At 48.1% G+C, this 23,700-nt stretch overlaps 1 protein-coding gene across 1 annotated transcript; it reads right to left on the bottom strand.

Annotated features, from left to right (window-relative positions):
* Nucleotides 1-575: 575 nt before the first annotated feature.
* On the bottom strand, nucleotides 576-23,484 carry LOC126235505 (uncharacterized protein K02A2.6-like). Its single transcript, XM_049944223.1, has 3 exons — nucleotides 23,062-23,484; nucleotides 11,416-12,383; nucleotides 576-715 (listed from the first exon to the last, which is right to left on the bottom strand). Exons 1-3 carry the CDS (start codon nucleotides 23,343-23,345, stop codon nucleotides 576-578), a joined length of 1,392 nt encoding a protein of 463 aa, XP_049800180.1. The 5' UTR covers nucleotides 23,346-23,484.
* Nucleotides 23,485-23,700: the final 216 nt, after the last annotated feature.

Here is a 23,700-nt window from a genome sequence, read left to right on the forward strand (position 1 = left end):
AGGGATCTCGTTACGAGTTAAGTTTTGGGGACCTGGTCAAGAGGAGATAGTTCGTAGATCTTAACTACTGCAGCTATTCTGGAATCAGGTGCTACCGTGACCGTTGTGTGTTGTCAATGGCTTAAGGTCAGCATATCTCATGCTCAAAGATCGACGCGCCTTTCCTCTTGGTATAACGGTGTCTCACGGTAACAACGACAACGCCGACGGCGAAGGAAGATACGGTAGACCGTCCTTTATCTTATGTTTCATACACTGAATTATATCTTCCTTAGGCTACATAGTTGACATAACGAACTGACTCTGTCCTCTATTTAATTTTTATTTTTTTAAGTGTTTACCTTCCGTCTCTTTTTTAAGGATTTGCCCACAGGTGCCTTCTTTTTGTTGGCCTTTTCTTTGGGTTGTTTATCATTCCTGTAAGAATTTGCTCTTAATTTCAATGTCAATATAAGTAGTTTCGTATTTTTAAGAGTAACTGTTGTTATACACGAGATAGGAGATAAAGTATTCAACAAATAAATTATTCGTTGACTGTTAATTTCAGTAACTGTTGCAATATTGTTTTCCAGTTGTCATTCATGAGACATTGTACCTGTAAAAAGTCCATAACCGTCGTTGAGTAGTGTTGCACTGTTAGGCGAGCTTCCAGATTTTCCTCTTGTTGTTTCACTTCCATTAGCCGATTCTTGGTGTGCCTGATCAAAATACACTCCTGGAAATTGAAATAAGAACACCGTGAATTCATTGTCCCAGGAAGGGGAAACTTTATTGACACATTCCTGGGGTCAGATACATCACATGATCACACTGACAGAACCACAGGCACATAGACACAGGCAACAGAGCATGCACAATGTCGGCACTAGTACAGTGTATATCCACCTTTCGCAGCAATGCAGGCTGCTATTCTCCCATGGAGACGATCGTAGAGATGCTGGATGTAGTCCTGTGGAACGGCTTGCCATGCCATTTCCACCTGGCGCCTCAGTTGGACCAGCGTTCGTGCCGGACATGCAGACCGCGTGAGACGACGCTTCATCCAGTCCCAAATATGCTCAATGGGGGACAGATCCGGAGATCTTGCTGGCCAGGGTAGTTGACTTACACCTTCTAGAGCACGTTGGGTGGCACGGGATACATGCGGACGTGCATTGTCCTGTTGGAACAGCAAGTTCCCTTGCCGGTCTAGGAATGGTAGAACGATGGGTTCGATGACGGTTTGGATGTACCGTGCACTATTCAGTGTCCCCTCGACGATCACCAGTGGTGTACGGCCAGTGTAGGAGATCGCTCCCCACACCATGATGCCGGGTGTTGGCCCTGTGTGCCTCGGTCGTATGCAGTCCTGATTGTGGCGCTCACCTGCACGGCGCCAAACACGCATACGACCATCATTGGCACCAAGGCAGAAGCGACTCTCATCGCTGAAGACGACACGTCTCCATTCGTCCCTCCATTCACGCCTGTCACGACACCACTGGAGGCGGGCTGCACGATGTTGGTGCGTGAGCGGAAGACGGCCTAACGGTGTGCGGGACCGTAGCCCAGCTTCATGGAGACGGTTGCGAATGGTCCTCGCCGATACCCCAGGAGCAACAGTGTCCCTAATTTGCTGGGAAGTGGCGGTGCGGTCCCCTACGGCACTGCGTAGGATCCTACGGTCTTGGCGTGCATCCGTGCGTCGCTGCGGTCCAGTCCCAGGTCGACGGGCACGTGCACCTTCCGCCGACCACTGGCGACAACATCGATGTACTGTGGAGACCTCACGCCCCACGTGTTGAGCAATTCGGCGGTACGTCCACCCGGCCTCCCGCATGCCCACTATACGCCCTCGCTCAACGTCCGTCAACTGCACATACGGTTCACGTCCACGCTGTCGCGGCATGCTACCAGTGTTAAAGACTGCGATGGAGCTCCGTATGCCACGGCAAACTGGCTGACACTGACGGCGGCGGTGCACAAATGCTGCGCAGCTAGCGCCATTCGACGGCCAACACCGCGGTTCCTGGTGTGTCCGCTGTGCCGTGCGTGTGATCATTGCTTGTACAGCCCTCTCGCAGTGTCCGGAGCAAGTATGGTGGGTCTGACACACCGGTGTCAATGTGTTCTTTTTTCCATTTCCAGGAGTGTATGTACTGCTGCAGCAACAAATTAGTCTTCTTTGACTACATTTCTGCTACATGGTCACAAGCCTGTTGTCTTAAAACCGTTTGGTGCTATGTCCACAGAAACTGATCTGAGGTATTTATTACCTAAGAGTTCTGCATTCTAACTTTTCTATGACGTTGCCCGGATTTGAACGTATCCACAAATACGCTCCTATACTGTAGCTGTTTTTTAGTGTTTTACAGAGCGATCTGTCCAGTGACAGCAGACGATGAGTTGTGTGAGTAGGATATAATAAATAGCATGAGTATACTATAACCACGGGTCAGCTTAATTGCCAATTAATTTTTGGTATGTATGTGCTATATCCATCCCGTAAAAGCAATATTTGTTTCTGGTCCCTTTTTCTTAGTTTTGTACGTTTCAAGAAACGTTGTAGCCATCGGAAAAACAATTTTGATGTTATCCGTCCATTTGTTGAGCATCCAAATGCTGAATTTGGTGGCGGTCCTCTTTCTAAGGCGTCATTCATGCTTCTGCACTTTATTATTAATGTTGAAGGTATGAATGGGCCTGCTGCATTCACAGTACTAAGTACATAAACACTCCGTTTGAAGACACCATTATCCGCTTGTGACTGAACCCGCTTGGTGTCTGCTTTTTAGAGCTTTAGATGGTTTTTAAACTCGTATAATGGATTTTCATACAATTTATGCATTTGGTAAGTAGTAAACTTAAAGTTCATCAACTATTTCCTCATATTTATCAAAAACTCATTAGCACATTCTTTATTAAAGCCCTTCCTTCGTTCCATCAGCTCGCAAGGACAGAGTGGGATAATCTTTCATTAACCTGTAATACCATTTTATACTTGACGTATTTTTTCCGTTCTTGAACCGTTGTGGTTGTTGATATTTTTCAGCATGTTGATAGGGACGTTTCCTTCATTCATTAATAGTTACTCCGAAGAAACTGGACTCTAAATTAATAATATGCTGCACTTGTACATCTTTCAACTCATATCATTAGGTCTTCCAAATTTTGATGTTTTAACTAAATCTTTCCAGTGTTATATCCTTTACATGCTTCATTAAAACAAATTTCATCCTTCCGAGTTTTCAGTAACGCGTCGACCATATCCTCTTGCTTCCACTTTTTGTACGCTCTCTTCGTCATATTGATCAGCTGATAAAAGATTATTAGGTGATATGTGATTTCTATCAACGCCTATGTCGTACCGGTACGATTAATGAATTCTCAACAGCTACTAGTAGGGCAGTGGGAACTCCACCGTTCTAAACCAGAGCTACAGACAAAATCTTATAGTTTTCTGCTGTTTGACTATGGTTAAATGAATGGCAGAGTACTACGAAAATAGACGTAAAACGAAACAGTTACTGCGTCATCATATTCTTCTCTAATAGCTTACATATTAACGACGGAATATAACAAAATAGTCAAAGAAACTCGCTTGTTAATTATTTGTCTGTCAAGACTGCCAGCGGTCTGTGCACATTTATTTGCTCACTCACACGATTATTTAGTTCAATTTTAAGCCACTTCATATCGCATTTTATAAACTTGGACTCCTTAAGATTAACCCTTCCAAATCCAGGCAATAATAGTAAACGCACCACCATGACCTTCCGTCTCCATGACTTCTCCACCACCATTTACGGCCGTTACATCCAGCTAACAAACACACTAAAATACTTTGGACTAATCTTCGATTGGCAACTAACGTGGTAACCTCGCCTACTAACTATCCAACAGAAAGCCCACAAAAGACTAAAACTAATAAAACTACTAACCGACCGAACATGGATACTACAACACTCCACTGTCTCGTATGTGTACCAATCCAGGATCTACCTCAGCCGGCCAGTGTGGCCGAGCGGTTCTAGGCGCTTCAGTCTGGAACCATGCGGCCGCTACTGTCGCAGGTTCGAATCCTGGCTCGGGCATGGATGTGTGTGATGTCCTTAGGTTAGTTAGGTTTAAGTAGTTCTAAGTTCCAGGGGACTGATGACCTCAAAAGTTAAGTCCCATAGTGCTCAGAGGCTGTTGTTGATCTGCCTCATCCTTTAGTTTGCAAATGGCGTATGGATATCTCTCCCCCCCCCCCCTGCTGTCTGTCCCTCTTTCCGTATGCTCTTTCCTTCCCCACAAGGCGCCCTTACCAACTCATCAAATTCTCACCTCTCCGCACTCACATCGAACGCTTCTGAATAGCCTACACCATCTGCGAGCTCGACTCCAACAATCTTTTGTATCCACACTCCTTTCTAGTCTTACTGCACATCCTTCGCATCCTGTCCCAAAGAAGTGCTAACGATGTCCGTCTCCGTTAACACGACCTCAACCCGAAATATACCCATCCTACCAAGCATGAGTGCCCCTAGCCTATCCACGACTGCAAGGGCTCCCTCCACCTCCTCTCCACATACCGCACCTCCTCCTTTTCCCCGTTCTCTTTTGCCCCCATCCCCCTGTCCTCTCCAATCTATAGATCCCAATACCAGTTACCCCTCTCTTGTTGTCCCCCCGCAGGCAACCAAAACCCCGTCACCGTGTTGCGTTTCTCCGTGCACTTTGATTTTATATACATTTTATGTTGCATATCACTTTAAGTAAACTATATGTTGATTATTGTTACAACACAAAAGATAAAATGCAGTTCTCGCTACTGGTTTCCGTAGTTGAAAATTTTAACTTTGTGCCCTCTGATCTTTTATGTGGGGATACGCACAACACTAAAAGATTTCCTGCTGTGAATATATGATGCTTAATTTGTAAGACTACGTTCTCGTAATTCTGATCTGACCTGTTAGAAATGGAAGACTGTATAATTACTGCAGCTGATTATGAAATTCAACATGACTTTCTCTACTTTCGTCTCTGAAATGCACTGAAAATTACTCTTATTATAGGCACAGAAGTTACACTATGCCGTGTTTACCAAACATAAAAGCTGCAGTGGATTTTTTAATATTTGAACACTATTGAAGGCCACGGCTAACACGAGTGCATGAAATTAAAAATGAAAATTGATTTTAATATTATTAGCCAGACCAGATTTCAACACAGCAGTCTTTGATATCACATAAGTAAGGTTATAACACTCTGATTTACGTAAATTACTTACGACACTGATATTGTACTATCGGTTGCCCATGTTCATCTGAAAATAATATAATAAAATCAACAATTCTCCTCTGGGGTCTCTGAAAGCTGAAAGAAATAATTTTAATGTACCTTTACCTGCCCGCTTAGTTGCGGGAAAACTGCTTTCATTCAATTATAGTTAGAATTTGCCGCGGCAGCGGCTACCGTGATCGTGACGCAGCACTGCGTCATGGAAAATTCTAAATTCGCTGAAAACGTTTAAAATGTGGAATGAAATTCTGGGCAAGCTAGCTATAAATTATTACAAGTATTTTTAACAATTTCTATATTCAAAATCAACATAAAATTCAAAGTACACACCTTTTTTATACATCAGTATCCAATGGCGTCTTTCTCGATAAAAGAACAAAAGAAAGCTAACTAAGCGTTAGAAAGAGCGTCACAAGCTCTTACAACATTCACGGCTACAAGCAGACAGAGTTAGTAATGTCTAAACCTCCACTATTTACAAGCAATTTAATTTGCTAATGTATATCTTTGTTATATTTTTAATTATCATTGTCTGCTTCGGTTTCCACACTCGCCGACCACAGAAGTTATTTGCAAAATGGTCATATATAATATTACACAAACATAAAAATGAAAAATAATTATTTCCTTTTTTACAGAATCCACATAATCGATAACAGTACAAACAGAAACGAAATATAATAACACAGATAAATGTTTTTTTTTTCATATATATTACTTCGGTTTCACAAATATCTTCCCAGAAGACGTCACAATCGCCATGTACCAGTCTTCATCACCAACACACTCCTATCTCCCTCGATACCTACTTCTTTTCATCTGCTGTCTATTACCCCAGGCTGCTCCATCGCATTGGAAAACAACAGTGTCGGCAATCCTAACATGCAGAAGTTGTGGTTCCAGGAGTTTCTGCGGCAGATCAGGGTAAATGTTTCATGTCACTTTCCCCTCTGCGAAAATGACGTGTCGATAAACAGTGTTCATTGTAAATCCAAACCGCAGATTCAACCTCGATGCGCCTCTTTACCATTCAGAGATTGTGTGAGGTTGCTCGTTACCACATGTTCAGCAGGCAGATATGAATGTGACCTCGTTAGTAAACAAAATGTGATCCACGACATGTTCCTTGTGCTCAGCTTCAGTCACTCCGTATCTCGGAGCTTTGATGGGCTGCATGTCCTTCGTTGTGCAGTTTGTCATGAACCTTGTAATGTACGAGTAACCAGGCTTTGAGTATTAAATTTTTCGTAATATGAGACTGGGTAGTGAGAAATTTTTCATACCGACTGTATGCTCGCACTGGTGGAAGCCATTAAACATAAACCGAAGATGTGCTTATTTCAAAATGTTGATTACATTAACTCATTTAATAATTGTTTTGTTGAAAATGTAATGGACTGGTGTTTTCCTAGTTTTAATGTTTTTCATTTCCTACGACCAAGCACAGACGTTATGGTTGAGTGGCATTGCGCATGAATATGGCAGTGCGAAAAAGCTTGAACAAAGGCAGGATCAGAACCAATGATGGGACGTCAGAGGGTCGTTGTGGCACACGCACGTGTGTGATCGTGAGTGAGATCTTTTCTAGGGTAATAACGTTGCGAATACTTCTTTAAAGGTGAGTGGTGTCAAGACTGAAAGGAAAAGTCGTCTCCATAATGTAAATGGTCGGATTGAAAGAATTTCCGTGTGAATTAATGGCAAAACGGTGTGCACCCAAATAGGGTAAAATGGCGACGAAATGCACAAACGTGTACCTGTAACGATGGCTACCAATAACAGCGTCGCCAACCGTACGATCTGCATCATGCATGTACGATAACTTAAGATTGTACATGAACATACGATCCACGTTTCGAATCGCCAATCTATTATAGTTTCTTTTGAAACGTTTACTATTTTTTAGATAGCATCTTCTTTATTACTTAATGTATATGATTTACTTAATTTTGAGAATTTGTTTCACAAACGCGATTTTGTGGAGCCTACATGTCAGTCTGTCCAGACGTGGGATTCCCCAGTTTCATTACACAGCAGCAGCACAAGTCAACTTAGGTTATTCCCCGAGATAAATCCGCAGGGTAATTTACGGTACTGACAGCTTTTCATCCTGTGCAGTGTTTGTATATAAGATTGTAGTTAGCTTTTCGGCTCCGTTGAAGACAGCGAGCGATTTATAAGGTGTTAAGTAGGGCAAAATGTGTCAATGGAACCAGAAGACAGTGATAGTGGTCATAGACTCCCAAGAATCTACAGCGGTCATATTTAAATGTAAAAGACGAAACCAAAATGAAGAAATGTCTGGGAACTAACCCTGGATTTAAATGTTGGTTGTGTGCTGATGTAGAATCTGTAACTGAACTTTCTTTGTCTGAATAAGAATGTGTTAAAAATATACTAAAATGGAAAATCATGTCAAAAAGGTAATGGTGGTGTCAGCCAAAAGCCAGACAATTTTGAAAACATTTGTAGAATCAGTTACAACCGATGAGTGTTCAAATAATCTGGTTCACATCGCTGAAATTTAATTCGCAGCATTCGTGCAAGAACAGTCTTCCTTTCAGTAATGTAGATTACCAGGGGGGGTGTAGTTATGAGTGACTTTCCCGATGCCAAAATCGCCGTCGCTATACATCTGCCTCGCACTAAATTTTCCCAGATCTTAAAGAATGCAATAGGAGAGAGCCATGAGAAAGAAATTGGAGAACTGACACATACGAAATTCCGTGTTCTCACTGATGAGTCAGCAGACGCAGGATCTATTAAAACGTCGTATGACATGGTTACATATTTTGATAAAGACACAAATAAAACTGAAAATTAATTTTATTATCTTTGTGGAATTCTTAAGCAATGTGAATATGATAAGGAACAGGAAGATGCAACAGCTAAAAAACCTAGTGTACCGCCCTCACAGCAGGGTGACTGGCAGTGGTAAGGTGTTCGCGTCTCTCGGGACGAAGTGCCAAAGTTTAGGCTGGCCGTTTGGCCTCACCCATTCACCCTGTGGGTGTGCAGGTGCCCGCTCCTTCAGCAGGGTCCGAGCAGGCACACGGGGTGAAGGGTTTACTAGTTATCGGGAAAGAAAGCCTATGTCTACTCGATATGTCTGCTGGGGGGGGGGCGGAGGGGAAGTGGCTCATCCGAGATGTTAGGTCGACCTTAGCTGTGGCAATTGAGCGTGCAGGGTGCAGTGGTCTGCATGTCGTGGCTCACGTCCGCACGAACGACGCCTGTCGTGTGGGTTCTGAGGCAATGCTCAGTTGGTACAGGCGGCTGACGAAGGTGGTGAAGGCTGGTTTCACATGTGGGGTGCAAGCACAGCTCGCAATTTGTACCATTTTTCGCAGAGTTGATGGGGGATCTTTGGTTTGGAGTCGATGGGAGTGTCTCAACCTAAGGCTCCGTCGACTCTGTGACGGTCTTGGCTTCAGATTTCTGAACCTGTGTTATCATGTTTCGATTTGTAGATCGGGGGTGCACTATACAAAGGAAGCAGCCATTTCGGTAGCAGAGTATTTTTTGAGTGCTAGACGGTAGTTTGAGATACTCGGATGAACACTCCCAGTCGATACGCAGCAAAGGGACTGAATAATCATTACTCTGCCGAAGTATTCGTAAGTTCCCCAATTTAGTACCCTCCAGGAAAATTCTCACGCTCAGATTATTCTTGGGACCGATAACTGGCTGAAACCCAAAGTGCAAAGCTCTGAGGTATTTAGCGGGTTGTGGAACGTGTATCGGAAAGACAGATTAGAGGCCATAGGAGGGGGAGTGTACATTGCAGGCCACAGAAATATCGTCTCTCTACTGCAGTCGAAATGGAGTTTCACAGTGAAGTTATCTGGTCACGTATAACATGTGTACGTGAAACTAAGTTAATCGGTGGATGTTTTTATCGGGCCACCCGATTTCGCTGTGTCAGTTCTAGAGTCAATGAAAGACAGTCTACTGTCAACAGGTAGTAAATACCCAGATCACGCAGTAGTGTTCGGAGGCGACGTTAACCTACCCATGTCTATGGATGTCTATGGATCCATTGCGGGGAGAAGGGGGAGGGGGGGAGCACGGGCAGACAGTAATGCGAAATACTTTTGAACACGTTTTCTGAAAACTGTCGTGAGCAGCTAGCTAGGCAGCCCACACGCAGTGGAAATAACTTTGACCTTGTAGCTACAAATTGGCCGTACGTTATCGAAAATATCAGTATAAAAACGGGGATTAGAGTTCATGATGTCATTAAAGCAACTATGATTACGAAAGCCAATAGGTCAGTGAAGAAGACTAGGAGAGTGTTTCTGTTAGAGGGAACAGTTAAGCAGTTGTTAGTATCTCAAGTAGAGAGTGAAGTGAGATCACTATGTTCCAGTAAGATGGACGTAGAGGAACTATTGTCAAAGTTCAAGCAGATTGGAAATCGTGGTCTGCAGAGTTAGATGCTTAGTAAGTGGATAAAGGATGGAAGAGAACCACCACGGTTTAATAACGAAATTCAGAAGATGCTGAGAAAAAGAGACTACTGCACTCTCGGTTGAAAAGGGAACGCACAAATGACAAGCGAATGTTAGTAGACATTCGTGTGTGCGAATCATACAACAACTGCCACCGTCACATCTCAGCAAATGATCTGGAAAAGAACCCGAGAAAATTCTGGTCCCACGTAAAATTGCCAAGCGGGTCTAAGGCTTCCAATCAGGCCCTTGTTGAGCAGCCTGCTGTGGCAGTTGAAGGCGGCACGACGAAAGCTGCCGTTCTAAATTTCGCTTCCAAGAAAACGTTCGAGCAGGAGAATCGTACAAACTGACCACTGGACAGACAGTACGGAGAACATAGTACTAAACATCCATGGCGCAAAAAAACGATTGAAAGATTTGAAAGCACCAGATCCGGATGAAACCCCAGTTCGATTTTACAAAGAATACTCTATGGCATTGGCCCCTTAACTAGCTGGCATTTATCGCGAATCTCTTGCCCAACACAGAGTCCCAAGAGGCTGGAAGAAAGCGCAGGTGATTCCCTTATATATGAAAGGTAGAAGTACGGACCCACATAATTACAGAGCAATGCCCATAAATTCGATTTGCTGCAGAATCCTTGAACGTATTCTCAATTCGCGTATAATAAACTTTCTTGAGACTGAGAAGCTTTCATCTACGAATCAGTATTGTATTAGAAACCATTGCTCCTGCGAAACTCAGTCTTTCCTTCTGTCACATGATGTACTGGGAACCATTGACGAAGGGCAACATGCAGATTCCATATTTCTAGATCTCTGGAAATCATTTGACACGGTGCCACGTTACAGGCTTTAACGAAGTTATGAGAATATGGAATATCTTCACCTAAATGTGGGTGGCTCGAAGAGATCGTAAGTAATAACACCAAGTATGTTGTTCTCGACGGCGAGTGTTCATCAGAGACAGGGGTATCGTCAGGAGTGTCCCAGGGAAGTGTGATAGGACTGCTGCTGTTCTCAATACACATAAATGATTTGGTGGATTTTGTGACGGCCTTCGTAGCGACAACACTTCGCTGTAGAAACAGCCTACGAAGTCACCGCCACACTTTTAATAGCGGGCCGACCGGTCCGCTGGAACAGTGAACAGAAAGATGAAAACCCACACACTCGGATTAAATGAAAGTCGGTACTTATCTTTATTAACGACGATACAGAACACAGTGGTGAACATGGTCTACAGAAATCTGTCTAGGTCGAGTCGGAGCGGCTTGGTCAGCGTCGGCTGACTACAAACAACAACTCTGCTGCGATGAACACACAACTGACTAGCAGGTACACAATGCGGTGGCGAGTATACAACTGAGCGGCGAATCCAGAACGGACCTAGCGCTCGCGACTCCAGCGCTTAAGAAGCCAGAAGCCAGCGGTGACGCGCGCAGACTTGCGGCGATTTCCTGTATCGTTGGCGCTGCCTATGCGGACGGCGTCCGGACTTTGATGCTGCCAACCTTTTTGGCAGCGGGCTCGGTTGGCATTACTGGCTAGGATATAACACTCCTCCCCCCCAAATCGCCACACCGTCGTTGAATAATGACGTGGCGAGCGTCGACGGCGGGGGAGGGGTCTGGCCGCAGACGTAGCTGAAGAGACCGGGGCGGAGACTGTTGTCGGTGGCAGTCCCCGGTCCGCACCCCAGCATTGGCTGCGCGGGGCCTCGGGAAACACCGACTGAAAACCGAGGTCAGGGTGCACGACTGTGACCACGGGCGCAGCTTCTGGTACTGGACGCGACGGGGCGTCGGGACCCACGAAGAGAGGCAGCATCTCCTGACGCTGCGTCGACGGCTGCTGAGTGGGCGCCGGACAAGGCGCTGCGGTGTCAGACTCCTTGGGGGTGCCCAAGGAAAGCGGCTGCAGTACAGGCTGCACAGCCACCGCTTGGGAAGGCGGCCCGGCTGAGGGATCGACGTCCATCAGCTCCGAAGGCGGTGGCGACTGAAGAGGGACCGCAGGCGCCGGAGCGACCACCCGGGGCGCTCCCGCATGAAGCTGCGCGGGAGGCATCAACGGGACGGGCTGTCGGCGTGGTAGCGGCGACGGCTGCTGCTGCTGCCCTGGGGGCGGCAGCGAAGTCGGAAGGCGCGGCTGGAACCCGCCGCGGACCAAATCTGTGGACAAAGAACGAGCGGCAGAATCCGGGCGGCCAGCGCGGCGCAACTGGTTCTGATGCCTCCTGTGCACCCCAGTAGCACCTTGAACAGTATAAAAACCGCGACCCTGGACACTTATCACGGTACCACGTTCCCAACGACGGCGACCGTGATAAACTCTGAAAAAAACGGCGTCGTTGCACTGAAAACGCGTGCGATGCTCAGAAGCGGCGGGTCGATCCGGGGGGTGCAACAACCGTAGTAGGGTGCGATGACGACGGCCGTGGAGAAGCTCCGCAGGCGAAGGGCCGTCGCGTGGCGTGGTCCGGTACGACGACAGGAACGTGATGAGGGCCTGCTGACGAGAGTGCGTAGCACGAAGGCGGTCCATATGATCCTTGAATGTGCGTACAAAACGTTCCGCTGCACCATTCGATTGAGGGTGGAACGGCGGAGTAAGAACATGGCGAATGCCATTGGCAGAACAAAAACTTTCAAATGCAGCAGAGGTAAATTGTGGACCATTGTCAGACACTAAAACTTCCGGAAGACCCTCAATACAAAAAATTGAAGTCAACGCCTGTATAGTTTGTGCAGACGTTGTAGACTGCATGGGCACAACAAACGGAAAATTACTAAATGCATCTATCACGATGAGCCAACGAGAATTCCAATATGGACCAGCGAAATCAATATGTACTCGCTGCCAGGGACCGGCAGGGCGTGCCCACTCAAAATAGCGTTGAGGCGGAGCAGCTTGGTGTTCGGCACACGTCGAACAATCTGTAGACATCTGCGTAATCTGCTTATCAATGCCGATCCATGTACAATGACGGCGGGCAAGCTGCTTGGTGCGGACCACTCCCCAATGACCTTGATGCAACAAGTCGAGGACCTTGGATTGGAGCACTTGGGGAACCACTACACGAAGCTGGTCATTCTCGGTGCGTAACAGCAAAACTCCGTGCGAAACAGACAACAGATGACGTTGCGGATAATAGCGACGAACCACAGGATCCGATATGTCCTTTGCCTTGGACGGCCAACCACGTTGAACAAAACGTAATAGTAAACTCAGATGAGGATCCGTAGCTGTCTCACGTGCCACCTGACGATAATCAATCGGAAAATCCCGGAGGGATTGATGCTCATCGGCGTCAATCTGATGGCAAGAGTCGTCAGAGGAATCGAAGACCTCATCCGCAGCAATCGGCAATCGAGAAAGCGCGTCAGCGTTTGCATGCTGAGCTGTAGGGCGATACAGTATCTCATACTGGTATTGTGATAACAAAAGAGCCCAACGTTGTAGTCTCTGAGCTATCCGCTGAGGAACTGGTTTAGACGGATGAAACAGCGACGTCAGGGGCTTGTGATCTGTGACTAAATAGAATGGTCTACCATAGAGGTAGTGATGGAATTTTGTGACACCGAACACAAGAGCCAACGCTTCCTTGTCCAATTGGCTATAATTACACTGAGCTTTGTTTAACAATTTAGATGCGAACGCAATAGGACGTTCGGTGTTACCGACTCGGTGAGACAACACAGCACCGAGACCGAAAGAAGAAGCATCACAAGCTAACACCAGAGGCTTGTTAGGGTCGTAATGGACCAGACAACGATCATTCAATAAAGCCTCTTTTAGCTGCTGAAAGGCTGATTGGCAATCAGCTGACCACACAAACGGAACATTCTTACGGCGGAGACGATGCAACGGTGCAGCAATCTGTGATGCATTAGGTATAAACCTAATATAATATGTAAATGTGCCAAGAACTGCTTGCAATTCATGCAGATTGCGAGGGGCGGGCAAATCACGAATAGCTGCTAAATGTGACTGGGAGGGATGAATGCCTTGAGCATTAATAACATGTCCCAGATACTCCATCTCCGTAAGGAAAAATGAACATTTATCGATGTTGCAACGTAGGCCTGCCTGAGACAACACTGTAAACAAACACTCCAAATTACGGAAATGTTCAGCAGGCGTCCGACCGGACACAACAATATCGTCTAAATAGTTGCAACACGATGGCACATTAGCCAAAAGTTGGGAGAAAAAACGCTGAAAAACAGCTGGAGCTGACGCACAACCAAAAGGCAAACGCAGAAAACGGAACAACCCCAACGACGTGTTTATGACAAAATACTGTTGTGATTGCTCGTCGAGGGGCAATTGCAAATATGCTTCACGGAGATCAATTTTGGAAAAGAAACGAGCTTCCCCTAACTTATCCATCAGCTCGTCCGGTCTAGGCAAAGGAAAAGAATCAATGACAGTCTGAGGATTAACTGTCGACTTAAAATCAGCACACAAACGTAACTTGCCAGACGGTTTCTTTATAATAACTAAGGGAGAAGCCCACTGGCTCGCTGAAACGGGTTGAATAACACCGTCGTTTTGCCAACGACGAAGTTCATCTTCTACAGGTGCCCGGAGGGCGTGAGGCACTGGACGAGCACGAAAAAATCGAGGCTGAGCATTATCTTTTAACGTAATATGGGCGGCAAAGTTCGCAGCACAACCGAGTTCGTCTTTAAATATGTCACTGTATCGTTTACACAAATCGGTTATGCTGTCTTGAGGAACAATAACAGAATTAAGTTGCAACACATTGTCTTGGATAGACAGGCCAAACAAGTCAAAACAGTCTAATCCGAAAATGTTTACACTGTCTGTAGCGCGGAGCACTGTGAATGAAACTGTTTTTGTGTTGCCACGGAATGTGGCTGGCACGCTACATACACCTAACACAGGAATTTGTTCTCCACTATAAGTAGCCAAAGAATGTTTTGCCGCTGAAAGTGTAGGGCGGCCGATAGCCGCATACGTAGCACTATTTATGAGAGTCACAGATGCACCAGTGTCTAATTGAAAATTGAAGGTCTTATCCTGGATGCGTAGCTTCACAAATAGTTTATTACACTGTCTCTGGATCGGTGCAGCGGAGGCAGAAGACACAAAATCAGCACGTTTAGCGCGTGTTCGCTGCTTACGACAACTCGTGGGTTGGGCGGGTGCAACAACAACTCCCGCTTCACTTGCAGTCTGTACATTACCTTTTACAGCGTTTGAATTACGCTTGGGTCGCATAGCAGAAGGCTGGGTGGGTGGCTTATTGCGAACAAGTTGATTACCCACACGAACCGTGGAAGAGTCTTTCAACGCGACCTTCTGTGCGGGCTGGCTTTGAAGAACATGAATATCCATGGGCTGGGCAGCACTAGAATTGTTCTTGCGTTTACGCAAACAAAGAGTCTGGATGTGTCCTTTCCTTTGACAAAAGTGACAAACCGCGTTTCTTAACGGGCAACGTTCACGAGGATGAGCAAGAACACACTTAGGGCAAGACCTAACTCTATCACTTTGCACACGCGGCTGACGAATGTGTTTAACATGACGCGGCCGGCTAGTGTTTACAGTCTGACTCTGCCGGTGGGGCCGCGGGCGTGACATAACTTGCTTAGCACAGGCAATTTGAGAAATACATGGCTGATCTAACTCACACTCAGCATAGTCAAAAGTATCTTGGGCTTCAATAATGTTCATCACAGTCTCTAATGACGGGTCAGGCAACTTTAAGATAGCAGCACGAATACGAGAATCTGCAATGTTTTGAGTAATAGCGTCTCGTAACATGACATCACTGTAGGAAGCTCCACACACACAATTAAATCGGCACTGACGGGTGAGGCCCCGTAAATCTGTTAACCACTGTTTATTAGATTGATGTGGCAGTTTCTTTAATCTGAAGAACTTGACTCTGGCCGCTGCCACATGAACTCGCGACTCGAAATACTCAGCAAGCTTGGTAACAACAACGTCATAGTCTAAAGCTTCTGGCTTGGATTCCGGGAACAACTTACAAAGTAGTCTATAGACTTCCACGCCTGCAGTGGAAATTAAATAAAGCTGCCGCTCATTACCTGTGATTTTGTAGACTGTCATGTGGGCCTGCAACTGCGCGAAATATTCTTGCCATTCTTCTCGTGATGCCATAAAAGCACGAAAAGGCGGTGCTGCCTGTGCTTGTTCCTTTTGTGGTGGTGGATTAGCCGCTTGTTTGGCGATTGCCTCCACCAGACTTTGTATTTGCTGACTCTGTAACAAGATCAACTGTTGTAATTCGGCAGACATAGTGAGCACAAATTAAACCAGCCCCCAAAATTTTATCTCAAGAAACAAGTTGAACCAGCCCTGCACACGAGTTCGGAAGTCCTCGTCGCCAGTTTTGTGACGGCCTTCGTAGCGACAACACTTCGCTGTAGAAACGGCCTACGAAGTCACCGCCACACTTTTAATAGCGGGCCGACCGGTCCGCTGGAACAGTGAACAGAAAGATGAAAACCCACACACTCGGATTAAATGAAAGTCGGTACTTATCTTTATTAACGACGATACAGAACACAGTGGTGAACATGGTCTACAGAAATCTGTCTAGGTCGAGTCGGAGCGGCTTGGTCAGCGTCGGCTGACGACAAACAACAACTCTGCTGCGATGAACACACAACTGACTAGCAGGTACACAATGCGGTGGCGAGTATACAACTGAGCGGCGAATCCAGAACGGACCTAGCGCTCGCGACTCCAGCGCTTAAGAAGCCAGAAGCCAGCGGTGGCGCGCGCAGACTTGCGGCGATTTCCTGTATCGTTGGCGCTGCCTATGCGGACGGCGTCCGGACTTTGATGCTGCCAACCTTTTTGGCAGCGGGCTCGGTTGGCATTACTGGCTAGGATATAACACTCCTCCCCCCCCAAATCGCCACACCGTCGTTGAATAATGACGTGGCGAGCGTCGACGGCGGGGGAGGGGTCTGGCCGCAGACGTAGCTGAAGAGACCGGGGCGGAGACTGTTGTCGGTGGCAGTCCCCGGTCCGCACCCCAGCATTGGCTGCGCGGGGCCTCGGGAAACACCGACTGAAAACCGAGGTCAGGGTGCATGCCTGTGACCACGGGCGCAGCTTCTGGTACTGGACGCGACGGGGCGTCGGGACCCACGAAGAGAGGCAGCATCTCCTGACGCTGCGTCGACGGCTGCTGAGTGGGCGCCGGACAGGGCGCTGCGGTGTCAGACTCCTTGGGGGTGCCCAAGGAAAGCGGCTGCAGTACAGGCTGCACAGCCACCGCTTGGGAAGGCGGCCTGGCTGAGGGATCGACGTCCATCAGCTCCGAAGGCGGTGGCGACTGAAGAGGGACCGCAGGCGCCGGAGCGACCACCCGGGGCGCTCCCGCATGAAGCTGCGCGGGAGGCATCAACGGGACGGGCTGTCGGCGTGGTAGCGGCGACGGCTGCTGCTGCTGCCCTGGGGGCGGCAGCGAAGTCGGAAGGCGCGGCTGGAACCCGCCGCGGACCAAATCTGTGGACAAAGAACGAGCGGCAGAATCCGGGCGGCCAGCGCGGCGCAACTGGTTCTGATGCCTCCTGTGCACCCCAGTAGCACCTTGAACAGTATAAAAACCGCGACCCTGGACACTTATCACGGTACCACGTTCCCAACGACGGCGACCGTGATAAACTCTGAAAAAAACGGCGTCGTTGCACTGAAAACGCGTGCGATGCTCAGAAGCGGCGGGTCGATCCGGGGGGTGCAACAACCGTAGTAGGGTGCGATGACGACGGCCGTGGAGAAGCTCCGCAGGCGAAGGGCCGTCGCGTGGCGTGGTCCGGTACGACGACAGGAACGTGATGAGGGCCTGCTGACGAGAGTGCGTAGCACGAAGGCGGTCCATATGATCCTTGAATGTGCGTACAAAACGTTCCGCTGCACCATTCCATTGAGGGTGGAACGGCGGAGTAAGAACATGGCGAATGCCATTGGCAGAACAAAAACTTTCAAATGCAGCAGAGGTAAATTGTGGACCATTGTCAGACACTAAAACTTCCGGAAGACCCTCAATACAAAAAATTGAAGTCAACGCCTGTATAGTTTGTGCAGACGTTGTAGACTGCATGGGCACAACAAACGGAAAATTACTAAATGCATCTATCACGATGAGCCAACGAGAATTCCAATATGGACCAGCGAAATCAATATGTACTCGCTGCCAGGGACCGGCAGGGCGTGCCCACTCAAAATAGCGTTGAGGCGGAGCAGCTTGGTGTTCGGCACACGTCGAACAATCTGTAGACATCTGCGTAATCTGCTTATCAATGCCGATCCATGTACAATGACGGCGGGCAAGCTGCTTGGTGCGGACCACTCCCCAATGACCTTGATGCAACAAGTCGAGGACCTTGGATTGGAGCACTTGGGGAACCACTACACGAAGCTGGTCATTCTCGGTGCGTAACAGCAAAACTCCATGCGAAACAGACAACAGATGACGTTGCGGATAATAGCGACGAACCACAGGATCCGATATGTCCTTTGCCTTGGACGGCCAACCACGTTGAACAAAACGTAATAGTAAACTCAGATGAGGATCCGTAGCTGTCTCACTTGCCACCTGACGATAATCAATCGGAAAATCCCGGAGGGATTGATGCTCATCGGCGTCAATCTGATGGCAAGAGTCGTCAGAGGAATCGAAGACCTCATCCGCAGCAATCGGCAATCGAGAAAGCGCGTCAGCGTTTGCATGCTGAGCTGTAGGGCGATACAGTATCTCATACTGGTATTGTGATAACAAAAGAGCCCAACGTTGTAGTCTCTGAGCTATCCGCTGAGGAACTGGTTTAGACGGATGAAACAGCGACGTCAGGGGCTTGTGATCTGTGACTAAATAGAATGGTCTACCATAGAGGTAGTGATGGAATTTTGTGACACCGAACACAAGAGCCAACGCTTCCTTGTCCAATTGGCTATAATTACACTGAGCTTTGTTTAACAATTTAGATGCGAACGCAATAGGACGTTCGGTGTTACCGACTCGGTGAGACAACACAGCACCGAGACCGAAAGAAGAAGCATCACAAGCTAACACCAGAGGCTTGTTAGGGTCGTAATGGACCAGACAACGATCATTCAATAAAGCCTCTTTTAGCTGCTGAAAGGCTGATTGGCAATCAGCTGACCACACAAACGGAACATTCTTACGGCGGAGACGATGCAACGGTGCAGCAATCTGTGATGCATTAGGTATAAACCTAATATAATATGTAAATGTGCCAAGAACTGCTTGCAATTCATGCAGATTGCGAGGGGCGGGCAAATCACGAATAGCTGCTAAATGTGACTGGGAGGGATGAATGCCTTGAGCATTAATAACATGTCCCAGATACTCCATCTCCGTAAGGAAAAATGAACATTTATCGATGTTGCAACGTAGGCCTGCCTGAGACAACACTGTAAACAAACACTCCAAATTACGGAAATGTTCAGCAGGCGTCCGACCGGACACAACAATATCGTCTAAATAGTTGCAACACGATGGCACATTAGCCAAAAGTTGGGAGAAAAAACGCTGAAAAACAGCTGGAGCTGACGCACAACCAAAAGGCAAACGCAGAAAACGGAACAACCCCAACGACGTGTTTATGACAAAATACTGTTGTGATTGCTCGTCGAGGGGCAATTGCAAATATGCTTCACGGAGATCAATTTTGGAAAAGAAACGAGCTTCCCCTAACTTATCCATCAGCTCGTCCGGTCTAGGCAAAGGAAAAGAATCAATGACAGTCTGAGGATTAACTGTCGACTTAAAATCAGCACACAAACGTAACTTGCCAGACGGTTTCTTTATAACTAAGGGAGAAGCCCACTGGCTCGCTGAAACGGGTTGAATAACACCGTCGTTTTGCCAACGACGAAGTTCATCTTCTACAGGTGCCCGGAGGGCGTGAGGCACTGGACGAGCACGAAAAAATCGAGGCTGAGCATTATCTTTTAACGTAATATGAGCGGCAAAGTTCGCAGCACAACCGAGTTCGTCTTTAAATATGTCACTGTATCGTTTACACAAATCGGTTATGCTGTCTTGAGGAACAACAACAGAATTAAGTTGCAACACATTGTCTTGGATAGACAGGCCAAACAAGTCAAAACAGTCTAATCCGAAAATGTTTACACTGTCTGTAGCGCGGAGCACTGTGAATGAAACTGTTTTTGTGTTGCCACGGAATGTGGCTGGCACGCTACATACACCTAACACAGGAATTTGTTCTCCACTATAAGTAGCCAAAGAATGTTTTGCCGCTGAAAGTGTAGGGCGGCCGATAGCCGCATACGTAGCACTATTTATGAGAGTCACAGACGCACCAGTGTCTAATTGAAAATTGAAGGTCTTATCCTGGATGCGTAGCTTCACAAATAGTTTATTACACTGTCTCTGGATCGGTGCAGCGGAGGCAGAAGACACAAAATCAGCACGTTTAGCGCGTGTTCGCTGCTTACGACAACTCGTGGGTTGGGCGGGTGGAACAACAACTCCCGCTTCACTTGCAGTCTGTACATTACCTTTTACAGCGTTTGAATTACGCTTGGGTCGCATAGCAGAAGGCTGGGTGGGTGGCTTATTGCGAACAAGTTGATTACCCACACGAACCGTGGAAGAGTCTTTCAACGCGACCTTCTGTGCGGGCTGGCTTTGAAGAACATGAATATCCATGGGCTGGGCAGCACTAGAATTGTTCTTGCGTTTACGCAAACAAAGAGTCTGGATGTGTCCTTTCCTTTGACAAAAGTGACAAACCGCGTTTCTTAACGGGCAACGTTCACGAGGATGAGCAAGAACACACTTAGGGCAAGACCTAACTCTATCACTTTGCACACGCGGCTGACGAATGTGTTTAACATGACGCGGCCGGCTAGTGTTTACAGTCTGACTCTGCCGGTGGGGCCGCGGGCGTGACATAACTTGCTTAGCACAGGCAATTTGAGAAATACATGGCTGATCTAACTCACACTCAGCATAGTCAAAAGTATCTTGGGCTTCAATAATGTTCATCACAGTCTCTAATGACGGGTCAGGCAACTTTAAGATAGCAGCACGAATACGAGAATCTGCAATGTTTTGAGTAATAGCGTCTCGTAACATGACATCACTGTAGGAAGCTCCACACACACAATTAAATCGGCACTGACGGGTGAGGCCCCGTAAATCTGTTAACCACTGTTTATTAGATTGATGTGGCAGTTTCTTTAATCTGAAGAACTTGACTCTGGCCGCTGCCACATGAACTCGCGACTCGAAATACTCAGCAAGCTTGGTAACAACAACGTCATAGTCTAAAGCTTCTGGCTTGGATTCCGGGAACAACTTACAAAGTAGTCTATAGACTTCCACGCCTGCAGTGGAAATTAAATAAAGCTGCCGCTCATTACCTGTGATTTTGTAGACTGTCATGTGGGCCTGCAACTGCGCGAAATATTCTTGCCATTCTTCTCGTGATGCCATAAAAGCACGAAAAGGCGGTGCTGCCTGTGCTTGTTCCTTTTGTGGTGGTGGATTAGCCGCTTGTTTGGCGATTGCCTCCACCAGACTTTGTATTTGCTGACTCTGTAACAAGATCAACTGTTGTAATTCGGCAGACATAGTGAACACAAATTAAACCAGCCCCCAAAATTTTATCTCAAGAAACAAGTTGAACCAGCCCTGCACACGAGTTCGGAAGTCCTCGTCGCCAGTTTTGTGACGGCCTTCGTAGCGACAACACTTCGCTGTAGAAACGGCCTACGAAGTCACCGCCACACTTTTAATAGCGGGCCGACCGGTCCGCTGGAACAGTGAACAGAAAGATGAAAACCCACACACTCGGATTAAATGAAAGTCGGTACTTATCTTTATTAACGACGATACAGAACACAGTGGTGAACATGGTCTACAGAAATCTGTCTAGGTCGAGTCGGAGCGGCTTGGTCAGCGTCGGCTGACGACAAACAACAACTCTGCTGCGATGAACACACAACTGACTAGCAGGTACACAATGCGGTGGCGAGTATACAACTGAGCGGCGAATCCAGAACGGACCTAGCGCTCGCGACTCCAGCGCTTAAGAAGCCAGAAGCCAGCGGTGGCGCGCGCAGACTTGCGGCGATTTCCTGTATCGTTGGCGCTGCCTATGCGGACGGCGTCCGGACTTTGATGCTGCCAACCTTTTTGGCAGCGGGCTCGGTTGGCATTACTGGCTAGGATATAACACTCCTCCCCCCCAAATCGCCACACCGTCGTTGAATAATGACGTGGCGAGCGTCGACGGCGGGGGAGGGGTCTGGCCGCAGACGTAGCTGAAGAGACCGGGGCGGAGACTGTTGTCGGTGGCAGTCCCCGGTCCGCACCCCAGCATTGGCTGCGCGGGGCCTCGGGAAACACCGACTGAAAACCGAGGTCAGGGTGCATGCCTGTGACCACGGGCGCAGCTTCTGGTACTGGACGCGACGGGGCGTCGGGACCCACGAAGAGAGGCAGCATCTCCTGACGCTGCGTCGACGGCTGCTGAGTGGGCGCCGGACAAGGCGCTGCGGTGTCAGACTCCTTGGGGGTACCCAAGGAAAGCGGCTGCAGTACAGGCTGCACAGCCACCGCTTGGGAAGGCGGCCCGGCTGAGGGATCGACGTCCATCAGCTCCGAAGGCGGTGGCGACTGAAGAGGGACCGCAGGCGCCGGAGCGACCACCCGGGGCGCTCCCGCATGAAGCTGCGCGGGAGGCATCAACGGGACGGGCTGTCGGCGTGGTAGCGGCGACGGCTGCTGCTGCTGCCCTGGGGGCGGCAGCGAAGTCGGAAGGCGCGGCTGGAACCCGCCGCGGACCAAATCTGTGGACAAAGAACGAGCGGCAGAATCCGGGCGGCCAGCGCGGCGCAACTGGTTCTGATGCCTCCTGTGCACCCCAGTAGCACCTTGAACAGTATAAAAACCGCGACCCTGGACACTTATCACGGTACCACGTTCCCAACGACGGCGACCGTGATAAACTCTGAAAAAAACGGCGTCGTTGCACTGAAAACGCGTGCGATGCTCAGAAGCGGCGGGTCGATCCGGGGGGTGCAACAACCGTAGTAGGGTGCGATGACGACGGCCGTGGAGAAGCTCCGCAGGCGAAGGGCCGTCGCGTGGCGTGGTCCGGTACGACGACAGGAACGTGATGAGGGCCTGCTGACGAGAGTGCGTAGCACGAAGGCAGTCCATATGATCCTTGAATGTGCGTACAAAACGTTCCGCTGCACCATTCGATTGAGGGTGGAACGGCGGAGTAAGAACACGGCGAATGCCATTGGCAGAACAAAAACTTTCAAATGCAGCAGAGGTAAATTGTGGACCATTGTCAGACACTAAAACTTCTGGAAGACCCTCAATACAAAAAATTGAAGTCAACGCCTGTATAGTTTGTGCAGACGTTGTAGACTGCATGGGCACAACAAACGGAAAATTACTAAATGCATCTATCACGATGAGCCAACGAGAATTCCAATATGGACCAGCGAAATCAATATGTACTCGCTGCCAGGGACCGGCAGGGCGTGCCCACTCAAAATAGCGTTGAGGCGGAGCAGCTTGGTGTTCGGCACACGTCGAACAATCTGTAGACATCTGCGTAATCTGCTTATCAATGCCGATCCATGTACAATGACGGCGAGCAAGCTGCTTGGTGCGGACCACTCCCCAATGACCTTGATGCAACAAGTCGAGGACCTTGGATTGGAGCACTTGGGGAACCACTACACGAAGCTGGTCATTCTCGGTGCGTAACAGCAAAACTCCGTGCGAAACAGACAACAGATGACGTTGCGGATAATAGCGACGAACCACAGGATCCGATATGTCCTTTGCCTTGGACGGCCAACCACGTTGAACAAAACGTAATAGTAAACTCAGATGAGGATCCGTAGCTGTCTCACTTGCCACCTGACGATAATCAATCGGAAAATCCCGGAGGGATTGATGC

The sequence above is a fragment of the Schistocerca nitens genome, chromosome 2 (genome assembly GCF_023898315.1).
Source record: "Schistocerca nitens isolate TAMUIC-IGC-003100 chromosome 2, iqSchNite1.1, whole genome shotgun sequence".
In the NCBI taxonomy this organism is placed as follows: domain Eukaryota; kingdom Metazoa; phylum Arthropoda; class Insecta; order Orthoptera; family Acrididae; genus Schistocerca; species Schistocerca nitens.

Coding starts and splice junctions, on each gene's coding strand:
- LOC126235505 (XM_049944223.1), bottom strand. CDS start 23,345: ATGTCTACAGATTGTTCGACGTGTGCCGAACACCAAGCTGCTCCGCCT. Junction 12,384..23,061: donor GACAATGGTCCACAATTTAC/CTCTGCTGCATT, acceptor TCCACAATTTAC/CTCTGCTGCATTTGAAAGTT. Junction 716..11,415: donor CCCGCGCAGCCAATGCTGGG/GTGCGGACCGGG, acceptor TTCAATTTCCAG/GAGTGTATTTTGATCAGGCA.